Source organism: Nicotiana tomentosiformis, chromosome 6 (genome assembly GCF_000390325.3).
Source record: "Nicotiana tomentosiformis chromosome 6, ASM39032v3, whole genome shotgun sequence".
Classification (NCBI taxonomy): Eukaryota; Viridiplantae; Streptophyta; class Magnoliopsida; order Solanales; family Solanaceae; genus Nicotiana; species Nicotiana tomentosiformis.
The window spans coordinates 15851654-15868690 of NC_090817.1; the positions used below are offsets into that span (position 1 = coordinate 15851654).

At 41.1% G+C, this 17037-nt stretch overlaps 1 protein-coding gene across 3 annotated transcripts; it reads right to left on the reverse strand.

Moving 5' to 3' along the window:
- Positions 1–245: 245 nt before the first annotated feature.
- On the reverse strand, positions 246–16148 carry LOC104109072 (uncharacterized). 3 transcript variants are annotated; one of them, XM_009618269.4, is made up of 6 exons: positions 15646–16148; positions 11220–11534; positions 11085–11133; positions 10719–11010; positions 2976–3054; positions 246–593 (listed from the first exon to the last, which is right to left on the reverse strand). In XM_009618269.4, exons 1-6 carry the CDS (start codon positions 15976–15978, stop codon positions 387–389), a joined length of 1275 nt encoding a protein of 424 aa, XP_009616564.1. In that variant the 5' UTR covers positions 15979–16148; the 3' UTR covers positions 246–386. The 3 variants fall into 3 exon arrangements, with proteins under 3 accessions (XP_009616564.1, XP_009616566.1, XP_009616569.1); XM_009618271.4 differs by having other exon boundaries at positions 10719–11004; positions 15646–16125; XM_009618274.4 differs by lacking the exon at positions 2976–3054 and having other exon boundaries at positions 15646–16125.
- Between the last annotated feature and the right edge of the window lie 889 nt (positions 16149–17037).

Here is a 17037-nt window from a genome sequence, read left to right on the forward strand (position 1 = left end):
CGTTGCAATTTCAATTATGACCTCTTTGGCCATTTGAGCAATTTGACATTGCAAGTAGGAGTTGCAATTACCAACATTTAACCATCACGCTTGCAATTTTTGACATTTAAACTAGGCATAGACAAAATACAAAGCGAGTCCTCAGTCAAAGAAAGTGTAAACAAGAATGCAGCATATGTGCTGCACTTGTTTCCAGTGCCACCTTCCCCGAGCATTGAAATTGAAAACCTGTGCACGAAATGAGATTGCTACAACGCGTTTTACCGGGTTGGTTAAAGGAAAAGAAATCTTGAAACATTGCAGAAACACAGCGGCCTGTTACCAAGCTAAGCACCTGTTATAGAGGTAAAGGTACAAACAGGGGTTGGATCACTCTATAATCGTTTTTAACATATATACGTATCAAAACTTGGTTGAAATTGTAGCGTCTGCAAAAATACACTCTCTTCCAAAGCTAACTTCTTATAGAGTCGCTGTTGATGAGTCATAAACTCCAAAAACAAATCTTTTGCCTGGTGTGCTCTTCTATATGCTTCACTTCCTGAGTGGACCACAATGAGGTCTTGGCAGATACTTTTAGCTTGACATATATCCTACACGAAAAAGTGAAGACGTAGGGGAGCGGGATCAACCTCAATAAACTGAAATCAAACAACAGATATCAAATGCGAAAAAACAAAACTGATACAAAATGAAAGACACCTCATAAAAACAAATGCACAGGGCTTGCCCCTCAAGAAGTTTAAAATTCTAAAAAGAATCCTTCCCTGTAATCACTTAAAGTATTTGCTAATTGCATCTAGAGCAGTCTTGGAGTGCAAGTTCAGTGGCATGACTCATGAAGCGGACGGGATGTGAGGCTGGATTCTGGATTCACAAGTCATCCCTAGGAGAAGAAGTTTCAAGTACCTTGGGTCAGTTATACAGGAGGATGGGGAGATTGACGAGGATGTCACACACCGTATTAGGATGGGGTGGATGAAATGGAGACTTGCTTCCGGTGTTTTGTGTGACAAGAAGGTGCTACCAAAACTTAAGGTAAGTTCTACAGAACGGTGATTAGACTGACTATGTTGTATGGGGTTGAGTGATGGCAAGTTAATAGCTCACATGTCCAGAATATGAAGGTAGCTGAAATAAGGATGTTGAGATGGATGTGCGGGCCTACCGGGATTGATAGAATTAGGAATGAAATTATTCAGGATAAGGTGGGCGTAGTCCATGTAGAAGACAAAATGCGGGAAGCGAGACTTAGATGGTTCGGACATGTAAAGAGGAGACACAGATGCACCAGTGAGGAGATGTGAGAGGTTGGCCTTGGAGGGCCTAAGGAGAGGTAGAGGTAGGCCGAAGAAGTACTGGGGTGAGGTGATTAAGAAAGACACGGCGATGCTCCAATTTACCGCGGACATGACCCTTGATAGAAAGGTGTGGAGGTCGAGGATTATGATAGAAGGTTAGGTAGCCGAGTAGTCTCATTGTTCATACTAGTAGTATTAGTACATATTCCTATATTGTTTTTTAGTCTTATTTTGGTCACCTTACTATCTTGTTATTATTAATGCTTCTTTTCCATGGCTCCTCACTGTTGTTTCTGGCCATTGTCTTTTCATTACTGTTGTTATGAATTACTGAGCGGAAGGTCTATTGGAAACAACCTATTTATCTCCACGAGGTAAGGGTAAGGCATGCATACACACTACCCTACCCAACTACATCTACATAAGGAATAGTCTAGTCCAATATTTCTTGTCCTTAAAATATCATATATGCACCGCTGCTGATCCTTTCTAAATCCAGCAACCGGATAAATTCACTTATTTCACACTGGATCTAGCGCAGATCGTCTCCCGCCCACTAGTTAGAAGTAGAAGTAGAGGGCGCCGTTTGCCCCACACTTCAGAAAAAAGTAAAAAGGTATGGATGAAGTAAAAAGCATCTTTTAAATCGTAAATAAAATGAACCGAAACTTTTTAGCATTCGGAATGCTCTTATGTGTAGGATTCAATTCCTGTATAAAGAGCTTCTTCAATAATTCCAATTCCTGGAAAGCCTAGAAGTAGCCAATTTTCCATTTTTGATAGAAGGTGTTGTCTTTGGTACTACTTTTATTTTACACGATCCAGGAACTTCCATAACGTTGGCGTGATTCGGTTATCTTATATTTATCTACTTAAAGACTGCTTGTACGAGTCTTAAGTGATTCCAGGGCTGGGATCACGAACGTAGTTCAGTCACCTTCCACCTTCAGCGAAGAAATAAGGTGACCAGCTGGAAGATTTTGAAATCCCAACAATATTTTCTATATAAAAAGAATCCGGAAAGCCATCAGGCTTTAAAGGATAGGGGAGCTGGGTATGTTGTTGTATCTAGAGCAGTCTTGATTGTTCAGATTGCATTGATTTTACCTGATATGAAGTAAACATTGGCCTAACTTTTCACATTCTATTTCTTTTCCTTCTATTTTTTCCTAATGCATACTTGTCGCTTAGTTATAGAGGTCAGGTGACCGAATCAACAAGGTCCGGGGCCACTATGCCCTAGCTCTTCCTTGGCAGCTCATCATGAGACACTTAGTTCCTACGTTTTAAGCACTTTTACAAGTACGTCTAAGGAGCATAATTTCCTCAAGATCATGAGTATACAAATTTTATCCAGATAAATTTGATTATTACAGCAACTGATCTCACATTCTAAGCTCTCCCATTTTCCTGCAGTTAAATGTAAATTAGGCTGTGAGTTGTGACAACTGGAGCATCCAGTTTTCTGGACTAGCTACAAGTAACAATTTAGATATGCATGCTGCTAGATTATCAAACAACCTCGTATATATGATATTTTCCAATGTCTTCTACCAAACTCCTCCGTGAAGTAGCTCTGACAATAGAATGTGCCATGCTGCATGTTTAACAAATGTGGGTCCTTGACCTACACCTTTTTCTAATCTATAACAAATAAAATGGTAGCAGTCTTACCTGGGATCCGTACACTAAGCTCCCAAGCGACAGCTTAATCATGGTATGCCTCAAATCTCTCACACTTATAACCACTGGCCTGTAAAAGACAAATGGAAATAGTACATGACTCCATAGGCATTTCTCAATCTAGAATATCGATGCACATGCATGAAAACATGCTTTTTACTCTTAAACTGAATTAGTATCTACACATCTAGCATAAAAATGGAGTTAGGACACTCACTTCAACTGTAGCACACTGACACCCCAACCCACCCCTTCACCACCACCATGAATCATGAATCCTAGGACTTCACCACCACCATCCGAGAGCCAACCCTGTCGCGACACTACCCCAGAAAGAATCGCCGAAATCTGACACCCCACGCACCGCCACGCGCGGCAGATCTCCGACCACCCCTAGCCCACGCGCCGGCGCGTGACGCCTTTCCAGGCCAGATCCCAACTTTTTTCCTTCAAACAGCCTCTTCGCGAGGCTGTTCCGACCCCACCCATCCATCAACCTCCAACTTCCGACCACTTTTGCTATTTTCCGGCGACGGAGGTGTCTTTTTCCGGCCAGATTTCACTCCCTCTCACTTTCTCTTCTTTAGTCAGTCTCCTAGCGGGACTTTAGGTTTAGCTATGACGGACTCTTCAGAGAGAAGCTCCTACTTCTCCCTAGAATCTAGAAAATTGGAAAACATGTCTTTTAGCAAAGCTGCATCTTGGCCAGCCCTCGAACTTGGGGGAAGATGCCAGCGAAAGCTTGACGTAGGGCAGGAGCCACACTTCTCGCTATCCGAGGAACACACTCTCAGGCGTAAAGGTTTCTTGGATTCTTGTTTGATTGGGTCTTTCTCCAAATGGATTGGTTCTCCAGAAGCTGTTAGGAACTGGGCAGCAGAGGCATGGAACGTCAAGGACGGGCTGAAAATATCGCAACTGGGGGACACGCAATATCTCTTTCGATTTGTCGACGAGTCTCGAGCTTCAGAAATTCTTGTTAGAGGAAACAGGTGGTTCGATGGAAATTTCTTAAAGTTAAACAGATGGGTGGAGCACGATGGGTGTCTCGGCCCTCGTTTCACTGGCGAAACATTGGTAGTCATCGTGGTGGATCTCCCGGTGCATCTCTAGTGTCTTGACCTATTCAAGAAGGTTGGGGAAATCTGTGGGGGTTTCATTGATGTCACTTGCAGCTTGCACGATCTCTCGCGAGTAAGGATTGTGGTAAGGAAAGGGGGGCAGAATCCCTGTCTCCACTGTGGTGGAAGATGGCTACTTGAGCTACAGGGTTTGGTTGAGCCCCGAATTTCGCCCTATCTTTATGCCTGTGATATTGGCGGAAGAAAAGGAAAGGTCAAATAGAAGGGAGGGAAGGGGAAATCAGTCTCTGAGGGGAGGGGAGGGCTCACCGGATCAGTGGACTAAGCTGGAATCAGACGGTAGATCGAGAAGTGACGGGAGGTTTCAATTTGGAAGAAGAAGACAAAATTTTAACAGGAGGAAAAGACGTGAATGGGTTAGTGATGCGGGCTGGAAAGGTAGAATGGGTCGATCCTCTTTTAACTATCATAGGGTCGGGCAAGATTTCAGCAAGTATAGGCCTGGGCCTCCACACATGGGCCCAGCAGCTTTTCCCAATTCTATTAGAATCGATCCAAAGGGGCCCAGATTATATCAAGCTGCGTCCGATAAGGCTCCTAAACATATGGTTGCAGTCACTCCTTCTTCTTCTGCCAATAATGCCTCGCACAGTGGTATTTTTTCACCAAACACTAGGGACTTGTGCCCCTCTTCGGCCACTGTTCCAGGGGCAGCACCGGCAAAAGCTGACGGTGTTATTCCACGGCCCCCCGCCTCTGATGGACCCAGCTCCATCGCCCTCTCATCTCCCACTGTGCTTAGATGTGCTGAGGTTACAATACAATCTCCTCCAAGAGAGGCGTTAATTTCAAAGGTTGGTGCCTCTCAAAGAAACGACGTGATCCACCCGGCACCCAGAGTTCCTACTACTAGCAATGCTATGGTTTTGCATTCCTCCGGTAGGGGCAAGGAAAAGGTAATTACAAAAGGCGCATGTCCAATTTCGTCACGAATTGGAGAAGGGGATATGTCCTTATGGATGGAGGATAAATTATTAAACTTTGGGAAGTTCTTAGGTGTTTCTTTTGAAGGGAAGGAAGGTAGGGTGTTAGAACTCTTGAGGGAGATTGAGCAACAGCCTTGTTACGAAGGCGCGGGGAGGGAGTTGGGTAAAGGTGTTAATCAAAACAAAATAGGGGATGTGGTGTATCAGAGAAGGGGTCGACAATGTATGTCATGGAGAAAGGGACCTCAGCTAGGGGGGTGGGGAAATAGGAGTTATTGTTGCTTATGGAAGTTAAGATCCTTTCATGGAATGTCAGGGGAATGAATGACCTAAACAAAAGGGTCATCATCAAAGTGGGAGTTAGGGAGTGGGGTGCCAACCTAGTTTGTTTTCAGGAGACCAAAATGGATGTTTTGTCGGATGCGATCGTGAGAAGTGTCTGGGGAGGTAGTTGGGTGAAATATGACTGGGTCCTAGCAGGGGGAAGTGCAGGGGGCATTCTACTTATGTGGGATGATAGAAGCTTGGAGATAAAGGAGATTAGGAAGGGAGTTTTCTCTTTGGCAGCTCTCGTCAAAGATAGAGTGAGTGGGGTGGAGTGGGGATTTGGGGGAGTGTACGGGCCGGTAGGGGAAGGGTCCAAGGTATTTTTCTGGGAGGAACTGGCCAATATTATGGGGGAATGGGACATTCCATGGGTTCTAGGGGGAGACTTTAACACTATTAGATTCCCGGAGGAGAGATTAGGGTGCAATTTGATTTCGAGGGCCATGGAGGAGTTTTCTGACTTCATCAATGATCACTTTCTCATTGATCTTCCTCTGTAAGGGGAAAGGTTTACTTGGGCCAGGGCGGAGGATTCAAACTCAAGGTCTAGACTCGATAGATTTCTGATATCATCCTCCTGGGATGAGTTGGTGCCGAATGTGTTGCAGATCCTTTTACCTAGGCCGACATCAGATCACTTGCCTATCTTGCTAGATGGATGCAGAGGGAGGGGGGTCCGTGCTCCCTTCCGGTTCGAGAACATGTGTTGAAAGTGCCAGGATTTTGTGACAAAGTGAAAGAATGGTGGACCATCTACGGGGTATCAGGGTCACCCTCATTCCGTCTGTCGAAGAAACTCAAATTGCTCAAGGGAGATATTTTTAGGTGGAATAAGGAGGTTTTCAGGAGGGTGAAGGTCAAAATGAGGGAGCTTATGCATGAATTGGGGGAATTAGAGAGAGTGGAAGGGGCGAGGGAGCTAGATGAATCTGAGAAAGTGAGACTGGGGGAAGTTAAGAGTGAAATAGTCGAGTTAGCAATAGCTCAGGAGACTAGTTGGCGACAAAAATCAAGGGCGCTCTGGTTAAAGGAGGGGGATTTGAATACCAAGTTCTTCCACAGGGTTGCGGTTGCAAATCGAAGGAGAAACTTCATAGAGTCCTTAGTTGTAGATGGGGTGAGGATCGAGGGAGAGGAGGAGGTAAAAGGGGCGATAGTGGGGTTTTATGAGAACTTATACAAAGAGGAAGTTAGTTAGAGGCCTACTTTGGGGGAATAGAGTTCAACCACGTAGGGGAGGGAGACAATGAGTGGCTAGAAAGAGCTTTCAAGGAAGAGGAGGTGCACGATGCTGTGTCGAGTTGTGCTGGTGATAAGGCCAATGGTTTCTCCTTGGCCTTCTTCCAGCTCTGTTAGGACACCATTAAGGGAGAGTTGATGGAAGCCATCGAATATTTCCACGTGAAATGCTTCTTTTATTACCATTGTGCCTAAGAAAGAAAGCGCATCTTGTATCAGAGACTATAGGCCTATCAGCTTGGTAGGGAGCATTTACAAGATTATTTCTAAATTGCTCTCCAATAGACTCAAAAAGGTTCTTGACGTGTCTGTTTCATCCTCCCAGAATGCGTTTGTGGAAGGTAGGCAGATCCTGGATGCTGCTCTGGTGGCAATGAACGTGTAGACTCCAGAAGGAAAAACAGAGAACCCGGCTTACTGTGCAAGTTGGACCTTGAGAAGGCTTTCGATCATGTCAATTGGGAGTTCCTGGACTTCATTATGAAGCGGATGGGGTTTGCGGAAAGATGGAGGGGATGGATCAAGTTCTGCATTTCATCAGTCAGATTCTCTGTCCTGGTTAATGGTAGCCCGTGTGGTTTCTTTGGCAGCTCCAGGGGGCTCAGGCAAGGTGACCCCCTATCCCCCATGCTATTCATTTTAGTGATGGATGCTCTGAGTAAAATGATGGATCGTGTAGCGAATGGAGGCTTCTTGAGAGGATTCTCAGCTCTGATCGGGGGGCTCAGTGCCCGAAGGGTCTCTCATTTGCTTTTTGCGGATGATACCCTGGTTTTCTATGATGCCGATATGGATCAGTTGAGGTGCCTGAAGCAGGTACTGCAGTGGTTTCAGATAGTATCAGGACTCAAAATCAACCTCGGCAAGTGTGAGATTTTCCCGGTGGGTGAGGTTGCTAACATTGAGGCTTTGTCTCATGTTCTCGGATGCAAGATGGGCTCTCTTCCCACTACTTACCTGGGTCTACCATTGAGCGTTTTGCAAAAGGATAATACTATTTGGAATCCAGGGATTGAAAAACGATTAGCAGGCTGACAAAAACGGTATTTGTCAAAAGGCGGTAAGGAAGTGCTTATTAAAAGCACTTTGTCGAGTATCCCTACCTATTACTTATCCCTGTTGCAAGCACATGTGAGCATCACAAAAAAACTGGAGCGGCTTCAAAGGAATTTTCTTTGGGATGCGGCAGATGGAACTAGAAAGTTTCATCTAGTGAATTGGCAGACAGTCACTTCCCCAAATAAATGGGGTGGACTTGGAGTAAAAGATCTCAGGGTATTCAACAGAGCTTTGCTGGGGAAGTGGTTGTGGAGATTCGGGGTAGAAGAGCATGCTCTATGGAGGGAGGTCATAGCAGAAAAGTACGATTCCACAGGAGGGGGTTGGAGGACCAAGGCAATCACAGCACCGTTCGGGTGTGGCATGTGGAGGAACATCATGAAGAACTTGGAAGATTTATATGGCAACATCACTTACAAGGTAGGAGATGGAAGGAGAATCAGTTTTTGAAATCACAGGTGGTGTGGAGAGGCTACTCTGAGGGTCTCTTTCCCCCACGTCTTCAGAGTTTCAAACCAGAAGGAATTGATGGTCCAACAAATTCGCAAGGAGTATGAAGGGGGATAGTATGGGACCTCTCTTTTAGAAGGAACATGCAAGACTGGGAGATTGCGGAGCTCCAAAATTTGTTGGCACTGCTATACAGGCAAGACATGCCCCATCCATCTTATGATTCTTGGAGATGGGGGTTGTGTGGCGATGGCTTGTTCACCGTAAAATCCTTCTACCAAAGTATGTTGGTGAGACAGGAGACTACTTTCCCATACTCATCGATCTAGATTCCTAAGGCGCCCACGAAGGTGTGCTTCTTAGCATGGCTAGCAACGAGGGGAGTGATCTTGACATCTGAAAATCTTAAAAGCTCATGGGAAGAAGTTGATAATCTTATGTTGCATTGCCATGTGTCCTGGGGTTTATGGAGGGCAATCCTGAATCTTTTTGGTGTTCAATGGGTGATGCCAAACACTGTAAAGGAAATGTTATATAGCTGGGCCGGTTTCCGTAGAAGAAGCAAGCAAAAGGCGTGGAAGTTCGCCCCGTTAGCTCTCATGTGGTTAGTCTGGGGAGAGAGAAATAGGAGAGTTTTTTTAGGGGATTGAGTCTCCGTTTTCACATCTTAAAAATAGTCTTTTATCTTTGATCGCGTTTTGGTGCACACATATAGCCTCTACTTGTGTAGAAAATTGGGCGTCATTTGTAGAGAATCATGTTCTTATGTAAATTCTCTACTTTTTGTATTCTTCTTGTATGCGGGAGTTTTTTCTCCCTTTTGATTAATACAATTTACCTTATCAAAAAAACATCTAGCATAAATTGCTAGCCATAGAAGTATGTTAAACAGCATTAAAGACTCAATGTAGTGGCACATAAAACCATAGTATTACACTTCCTTTGCAGCTCTCACTTTAGAAGTAGATACTGAGGGATTGAAAAGAATCAATTTTCATATTCTGAGAATGAGAAAGAAAAAGAAAACAAATAGGGCCTCAAAGTATATAACTTTTTCAAGCAATCATTACTTAGTAAATGGAAAGTAGTATGAGCAACCTTATCATTAGCATTGATTCTGGATACCTGTTTCATTAAGAATCCAGCTAGTTATTTCTAGAAGTTTAAACAAGGTAAAAATAACTTAACATTTCACGAGAAGTCCACTCCTTCTACATGATTGGCACATCAAGTCTATACATTCTAATTCTATGACAGATTGGAAAACATAGAGTTATATCGTAAGGAACTCCAAATGGCATTGACGGTGAAAAGTGAGCAGCATCAAAAAGCATTCGAGCAAGAAAGGAAGTAGCATTAAACGGAATGTGAAACAAAAAAGTAGCATTTAGAGCTGAGTATTCTTCTCCTGTACAGTACATTTCTTTAAAAGCTGATTTGCAGAGCAAAACGACACTTTCAACTTCATAAGCAGAGAACTAAGGAAAAACAAAACAGTGCAGAATGCATAACACTTCAAGCAATCCCCGAATAAATTATAACTCTTAGCGGCTCCAGAAACAGGGGAATTAGCAGGTGAAACTACGCATTTACTCTAGAGAGATCTTTCAAAAACGATCCCAACTAGTCACAGAAAGTGTAGTACATTGAGTGCAACTTCAGATTAATTAATATATAAAAGGCTCTTTACAAGGACTCAACCATTTCAAATTCTGTGCTGTTCTTTTTCTAAATAAAGATAGATACCATTCTAGAACCTCTAATTCAACTTTGGATCCATTTTAACAGTCACACACACACACACACACACACACAGAGAAGGGTGGCTAACTGCAGAAGCAGCTCAAATATCTGCAGTTCAGGTGTCAATTGCAGAAGCAACTATACTATCAACAAGAAAAGAAGAAATTGCAGAAGCAACTAATATCAGATGGCATTGAGCATGTTTTCACTGTCACGGAAGTCAGTTCAGGACCAAGGAAAAAGACATGCTATTTATGTAACCACAGAGCAGACCTCAAACAAGTGGTGCAGCAGAATTGCACTAAGGTATTTGAGCAAATCACAAGCTCAGGAAATATAAGCATGCCATATGACAGTTCTTTCTTCCAAGAAAAATAAAAAGCAAAAATTTCAGAAGACAAGTATGCTTGAGAAACTTTACATCATGACTACATGCACTATTCTATCCAAAAGAAATTGACTGGCTGGGTAATTGTGGCAAGGAATCTCTAAGCAGAACAGCCTAAAACCTGTCTTAGCAAGTTTGATCCAGGCCAAACATGATCCTAAGCTGAATGAAAATGTGTTTGAGCTCATAATCTGTCTAGAAGCAGGGAACCAGTGCTTCTGACACACCCGAAGTCCAATAACTAGAAGAAACAACGCAATTCTAATGGGAGCTAGATTCTAATCTATTCAAGTCTAATACATGTGGGAATAATATATAACACAATAATAACTGAAGCCTAAATATTTTATTGATACTAATAACATATAAATCTTTCCAAGGAATACATTACAATGAAAGAAGAGAGATGACAAAAGGATCAACGACAACTTTAAGGAAGAAACTGATTTAGAAAACGCACCTTCCCCTGGAGGACACAATAAGGTGGATTGGATTATCCAAAAACTGTTGTATCTTCTGAAGCTTCTTTTCACAATCTGCCACGATAATGCCTCTTGCATAGGGCATATATGACGGGCAGGCAAAAACATGTACTTGTGACAAAACAGAAGTGTGTTCATGTATGAAATCCCTCAGTGAAGATGGCAACAAGTTCCTCTCCAAGTTTTCAACCAGAATGAGATGGTAATTTGAACACTGCCCTCCGAGATCTTTATCATGATCCCAGTGCCTGCTATAGTTACAATCTGTTGCTGCAGTTCACAATGAAGAACTTAAGAAAGTGCAATTACCACATCGTAACAGGTGATGGAGTTCCGTAGCACACCTTCTGTTGTGCATCTCGCATCAACCATATTCTTGGCAATGCTTATACCCTACATGAAAGGAAGAGGAGAATGATTTAGGCACCTTCATGTGCATCATCACTCAAATTCATGAACATTATTAGGTGATAACTTGCCTTGGAGGACGAATCTGGCTTTTGTACAGAAGACAAATATCTGCCTCTTTTATTAAGAGGCAATCCTCTAGATGCTGGACTGCCATGCTCAGAAGTAGAAGTCGACTTGCAAGAGGATTTTCTGAGTTTCTGGTTTGCCAATTTCACGAAGGAAGCTAGTCTAGGATCAACTTGCGGTGTGCCCTTTATGATACATATGCCTTCAATTCCAGAAGCAGTCAAGCAATCCTTCTTTGGACCATGAAGCCAGGATAAGACAAAGGTACATAAACACTCCTCCATTCCACTGTGAAATGAATGGTTCACATTGTGTATCTACCAAAGAGTGGAATAAGACAATTTGAAGGAAGTGAATCAAAGCCAACAAACCAATTTGAATTAGGTAGGCCCCTCCCTTTCTTCTTTGAATCATGCTACTTTTACTGTATATTTATGACAAAACCACAATTTAAAGTAACAAAACAACAGAAGGTAATGACCGACACAATAACGAGGTTCAGCAGTAACACCTACATCCTAGAACAAGAAGGTGCGAAAATTTCACTATGGTGAAAGAACAACGGTAAAAATCTTTCCCCAATTCTCAGAAACCTTAGTTCCCAATATGTTCACAAACACTCTCCGCTTAGTTTGTCTCACACTCTTTCTCTTCCTTTTCCTCTTTCTTTTCACACCCTAAACTGAAAAGAAACCCTCCTTTTGTACAAGAAGATAATCTTGTCGTTTTAAGAAAAACATTTTTGAATATAAGAAAATATTAGATAATCACATACCTTCCAGACGAACTTGTTCCATGTATTTTTAGGTCTATGACTATGTTGTCCCTTTTTTTAGGCACCATGATTTCACACGCATTAATTGGTGCATCCTAAGGCCGAAGTAGGACATCACCAAACCATCCCAAACGACCTTCTCTCGCTATATATTCTTTTTTAATCAGCAGCTCTTATTTTCTTTTTTTGGATAACTATGGTATCCGGGTAATCTTGTGCGCACCTCAACTAATTTCACAGGATACTAGCTACAACTCAAGTCTCACCAGCACAAGTACCGGATAACTCTATCCACCAAGACTTGGCCAGATGGGAAGAAATCACCTAGTGTTCCTCATGATTTTCAATCCACTTCATTGACCACTAAAATACTCTCATTTTATAGATATATGTATATTACTTGCACCTCATGTTCAATGTGATCATTTGTGATCTTGAATGACCATGCATTCATCTTAACATTTGTTTTGTGTGACACTCATCTTGTGGATGTGTTGGACCTTAGAGGCCCACATTTACTCTAATAGCATTATTGGTCTTACGAACATTCTAAGAACTTTCCTACTAACTTTGTTAGATATCCTCATATAGCATCACTTCAGAAACGCTTATTCATTTCAACTACCCAATTCTTGATATGTGTAGTTGCATCAACGATTATACCTTTCTATTGGAATATCAAGCCTAGATATCTCAATTGTTTGCATTTAGAGATTGGTCAAATCCAGCAATGCTTCATTTATTGCACTTGTCCCCAAGAAAAAGGTGCAATAGAGCTCAAGGACTTTAGACCAATAAGTCTCATTGGAAGTATGTATAAAATAGTGGCTAAACTTTAAGCAGAAAGGATAAAGACAGTGATGGGGAAGCTTATCTCGGGGGAACCTAATGCATTCCTAAGAAAAAGACAGATAACTGATGCAGCAATCATCGCAAATGAACTACTGGATGAGAGACTAAAAAGTGGAGTCCCTGAAATTTAATGCAAAGTGGATATAGAGAAGGCATTTGATCAAGTGAGTTGGTCTTACTTACTGTCAACACTAAGAGGAATGGGTTTTGGTGAAAGATGGATCAGGTGGATTAAGTTGAGCCTCACCAAAGTCAAGTATTTGGTCCTTGATAATAGATCTTCAATTGGCTTCCTCTCCCCTCAGAAAGGGATTAGGCAAGGAGACACCCTCTAAACTTTTCTCTTCATTGTAGCAAGGGAAGGCTTGAGCAAAATGCTTGATAAAGCAAGGCAGTTATAATGGATTGAAGGGTTCAGGATAAACAACTCATGGAATTCAATCTCAGTCTCCCATCTACTATATGCATATGACACACTAAATTTCTGTGGGGATGAAAAAATGAAGCTATAGTACCTTAATCTAACCCTCCTTATTTTTTAATCTATTTCAGGTCTGCACATAAACATGTTGAAAAACATGATAAGTGGAGGTGTGGAATGGTGTGATTGAGAAAGTGGAGAAAAAGTTAGCAACACGGCAGATGCAATATCTCTCAATGGTTGGAAGGGTGACTCTGATTAATAGTGTCCTGGACAGCATACCAACTTACATCATGTCCCTCTTTCCTATGCTAAGTAAAACCCAAAAGCAACTGGACAAATTGAGGAGATCCTTTTTATAGGATGGTAACAGTGAAGGTCACAAATTCCATCTGGTGAAGTGGGCAACTGTAATTCAACGAAAGTCACAAAGAGGACGGGGCATTAGAGATCTTCCAGAGCACAACAAGAGTTTGCTAATGAAACGGCTTTGGATATATGGGCAAGAAGGCACTAACCTATGGAAGGAAATAGTGAAAGCCAAGTATGGTCAGCTGGATAATTGGAGCACTAGAACTGCTAGAGCTCCTCATGGGTTTGAACCCCGGAAACACATCAACAGCTTGAAGGAAGTCTTCCAACAAGATGTGTCCTTCAAAGTTGGTAATGTTCACATGTGAAATTTTGGAAGGACAAGTGGCTAGAAAACTTCACACTGCAAGAAACTTATCCATTTTTATTCCAATTAAAAGTGATCTCAACATTAGCACATAATAGATCAGACAACACTTGGATGTCCTTTCCAAGAGAAACATACAAGACCGGAGATAGGAGGAGTGCTTGATCTACTTGGAAGGTTAGGAAACTTTACAATGAACATCCAGCACACTAATAAGCTAAGATGGGGCATCTCTAAGTAAGGTGTATAACAAACTATGTGCGTCGAATGAGATTATTGACCTATGGCCTTGGAAGTTAATTTGGAGAACCAATCTGCCTACAAAGGTTAGTTGTTTTGCATGGATGACTCTTAAAGGTACTATTTTGACTCAAGACAACCTTTGTAGAAGGAGCTTCCAGATTGTGAATAGATGCCACATGTGCCAACTCAATTCAGAATTAATCAACCATCTATTTTTGCATTGCACAGTGGCTACTGATCTCTGGCATATGTTCTTTTCAATTTTTGATATCAGCAGGACACTACCTCAGAGCGCCAAGGAAGCAGTTGAAAGTTGGAGCTTTTGGAAAGTCAACGGGCCATCAAAAGTATCTAGAAAATGATCCCAGCGTGCATATTTTGGTGTCCTTGGATAGAGAAGAATCGAAGATGTTTTGATGGCATGTCCTAATCACTTCTTGAGAGCTAGATGTCTGTTGTATCGTTTTAATTGGAGTACTCTCTCCCCTGAGAATAATGTTATTCCCTTTCTAAACTTTGTTGGCTCACTGAGCCTGGCCTGATGGCGTACTTTTTTGGTTAGCTCCCTGTGATTAGAATAAAACATGAAGTACTGGAGCTAACACCTCTTCTTTTGTACTATTTGCATCTTCTTGATGCCAGCAATACACCACCTTATTTTATAAATAAATAAATAAAAGAGATTGGACTTCATCTATCTCACTCTATTTATATTGTTAAACTTTATAATGCATAAATTTTGTTTTGCTTCTCCTTATGTTAAAATCCTTACTCTCTAGAGTGCTTCTCCATAATTCAAACTTTTGGTTGACACCCTCGCTAGTTTCGTCAAAACACAATTTCGTAGACAAAATAACTTAAACCATGGGACTTCATCATGTATATTGTTAGTTAATTGGATAAGCAAGTACCACTCTTTTTACACTAATGAAGGTATTTTGGTCATCTTGTTAATAACATAAATCTCAACATCCTTCTTTCTTGGTACTTTTGAGTTTTGATAGTTGAAAAAGCAAAGAAGATTACTTGCAACTATTGATAACAAGGAAATAAACAATCTGTTAACACCTGAAACATATCAATGAAGAGTATATATGGCATGAGAATGTTTTACTTATCAAATTTTGCTCTGGTGAGCTGACAATTCGAAATGACTATGAATAAACTAAGTATCAAATAATATTAATCAAGATGCCTCAATCCTGAATTAGGTGTGATCAACCACATGAATCTTCTATATCCTAGAATTCAAAGGATTCATCATAGTTACACTATGTCAACCTACCTCACCTTCCTCCTTTATCCGTGCTATGCATAAAGCATCACAAAAGCGAGTTGATTAAAGCAACAAATATTCAAATAAATTTCCGAATACCTAAGCTCGTATCAACATCCATAACTGAGAATTTGACAGCATCATAATGTAATAGATATCATTAAAAAAAGAAAAAAGCTTACGGCTTCAACAACGGCATCGTAAAAGAGCATATCATCCTTGCAAAAAGCATTACACGCCGCACAGACAATCATCCCTTCCTTCATAACACTACCACATTCGCTATCCTGCAGCTGAGGCGAAATATTCCTAAACCTACCAACGAATTCATCGATTTCTTCCTTTGATTTGAAATCCTTAGCGGCGATTTTCGAATCGAATGTCTCCGGATAGCCCTCGTACTTCACCGTTAACGTCTCGCCGTTCACCACGACTAGTACACCGTACCATGAGTCGTCCTCCTTAGCTCGGTACTCTAGGTCGTACGTTGCCGGCCTTCCGCCGGAGTTTTTCATTTCCGGTGACGTAGATTTTGGAATCTTCTAGAAACTGGGAGCATATGTGTTATGTGTATATAAATTTGAATGATGACGTGTAGTAGTGGAGGTACCTGGGGGAAATGGAATTTGCAGACACGCACGAGCAGTGAGGTTGGGTGGGGGTGGGGAGGGCATGCAGCAGGAACACGTGGCCTTCTATACACGAAAATATTTAAATCGGAAAAGGCCAAAAATGTGTTTTAACTATTTGAAATAGCTCAAAAATATCTTCTTCTTTTTTTACCAAAAATATTTCCGCCGTTTATGTTTTGGACCACAAATACCCTTAATATGTTAGTGTTACAATTGAAGGTGACATAACTGTCTATCTGGGATAGATTTGTTTACATAGTCATCCACTTAAACAATCCAGCATGGCAAAATTATTTTTTCAGAAAAAAAAAATTTCCAGAAATGTTTTTAAAATACAAAATCACCAATTATTCCGAAAAAAGTAAAAAAAAAAAAAAAAAAGGAAAAATTATTTTTTTCGAATTTTTTTATTAAAATACAAAATCAACACTTATTCCGAAAAAAGTAAAAACAATTCCGAAAAAATAACCCCAAATAACTTTAAATTTAGTTGTTGTTTTTTCGTCAGCTTTTGTTACTTAAATAATTTTAAGTTAAGAAATATAAGAGATAAAATTTGCTATGTATATACATAGAAAATTGATTTCTACGTCAACTAAATCAAAAAATAAATATTTTTATATATTTTATTTTATTTAGAATGAGGAGATATGTGTCTATTTTCATGAACCAATTCGGATTTATGCCGGAAACGATAAACTACGTAAGTCATTCATCTTTTGAGGAAATTATTGGAGTAGTATAGGGATAGGAAAAGAAACTTACATATAGGGTGTGATTAGTATGAAGGAAAATATTTTTCGAAAAATATTTTTCAAATTTTTCATGTTTGGTTGGCATTTTTCTCACGAACTCATTTAATGTTTTCTCTACGAAGAGAAGGAAAAATATTTTTCAAAACTCCTTCTCAACTTTCCCCACCCTATTCCCCATCCCCGCCAA

What these genes read in the sequence shown, in the direction of transcription:
- LOC104109072 (XM_009618269.4), bottom strand. Translation starts at nt 15,978, where the DNA reads ATGAAAAACTCCGGCGGAAGGCCGGCAACGTACGACCTAGAGTACCGA. An exon ending in ATTGTGTCCTCCAGGGGAAG is followed by an intron (nt 3,055 to 10,718) that starts GTGCGTTTTCTA and finishes TGTCTTTTACAG; the next exon opens with GCCAGTGGTTATAAGTGTGA. An exon ending in GCTTAGTGTACGGATCCCAG is followed by an intron (nt 594 to 2,975) that starts GTAAGACTGCTA and finishes TTTTTCGTGTAG; the next exon opens with GATATATGTCAAGCTAAAAG.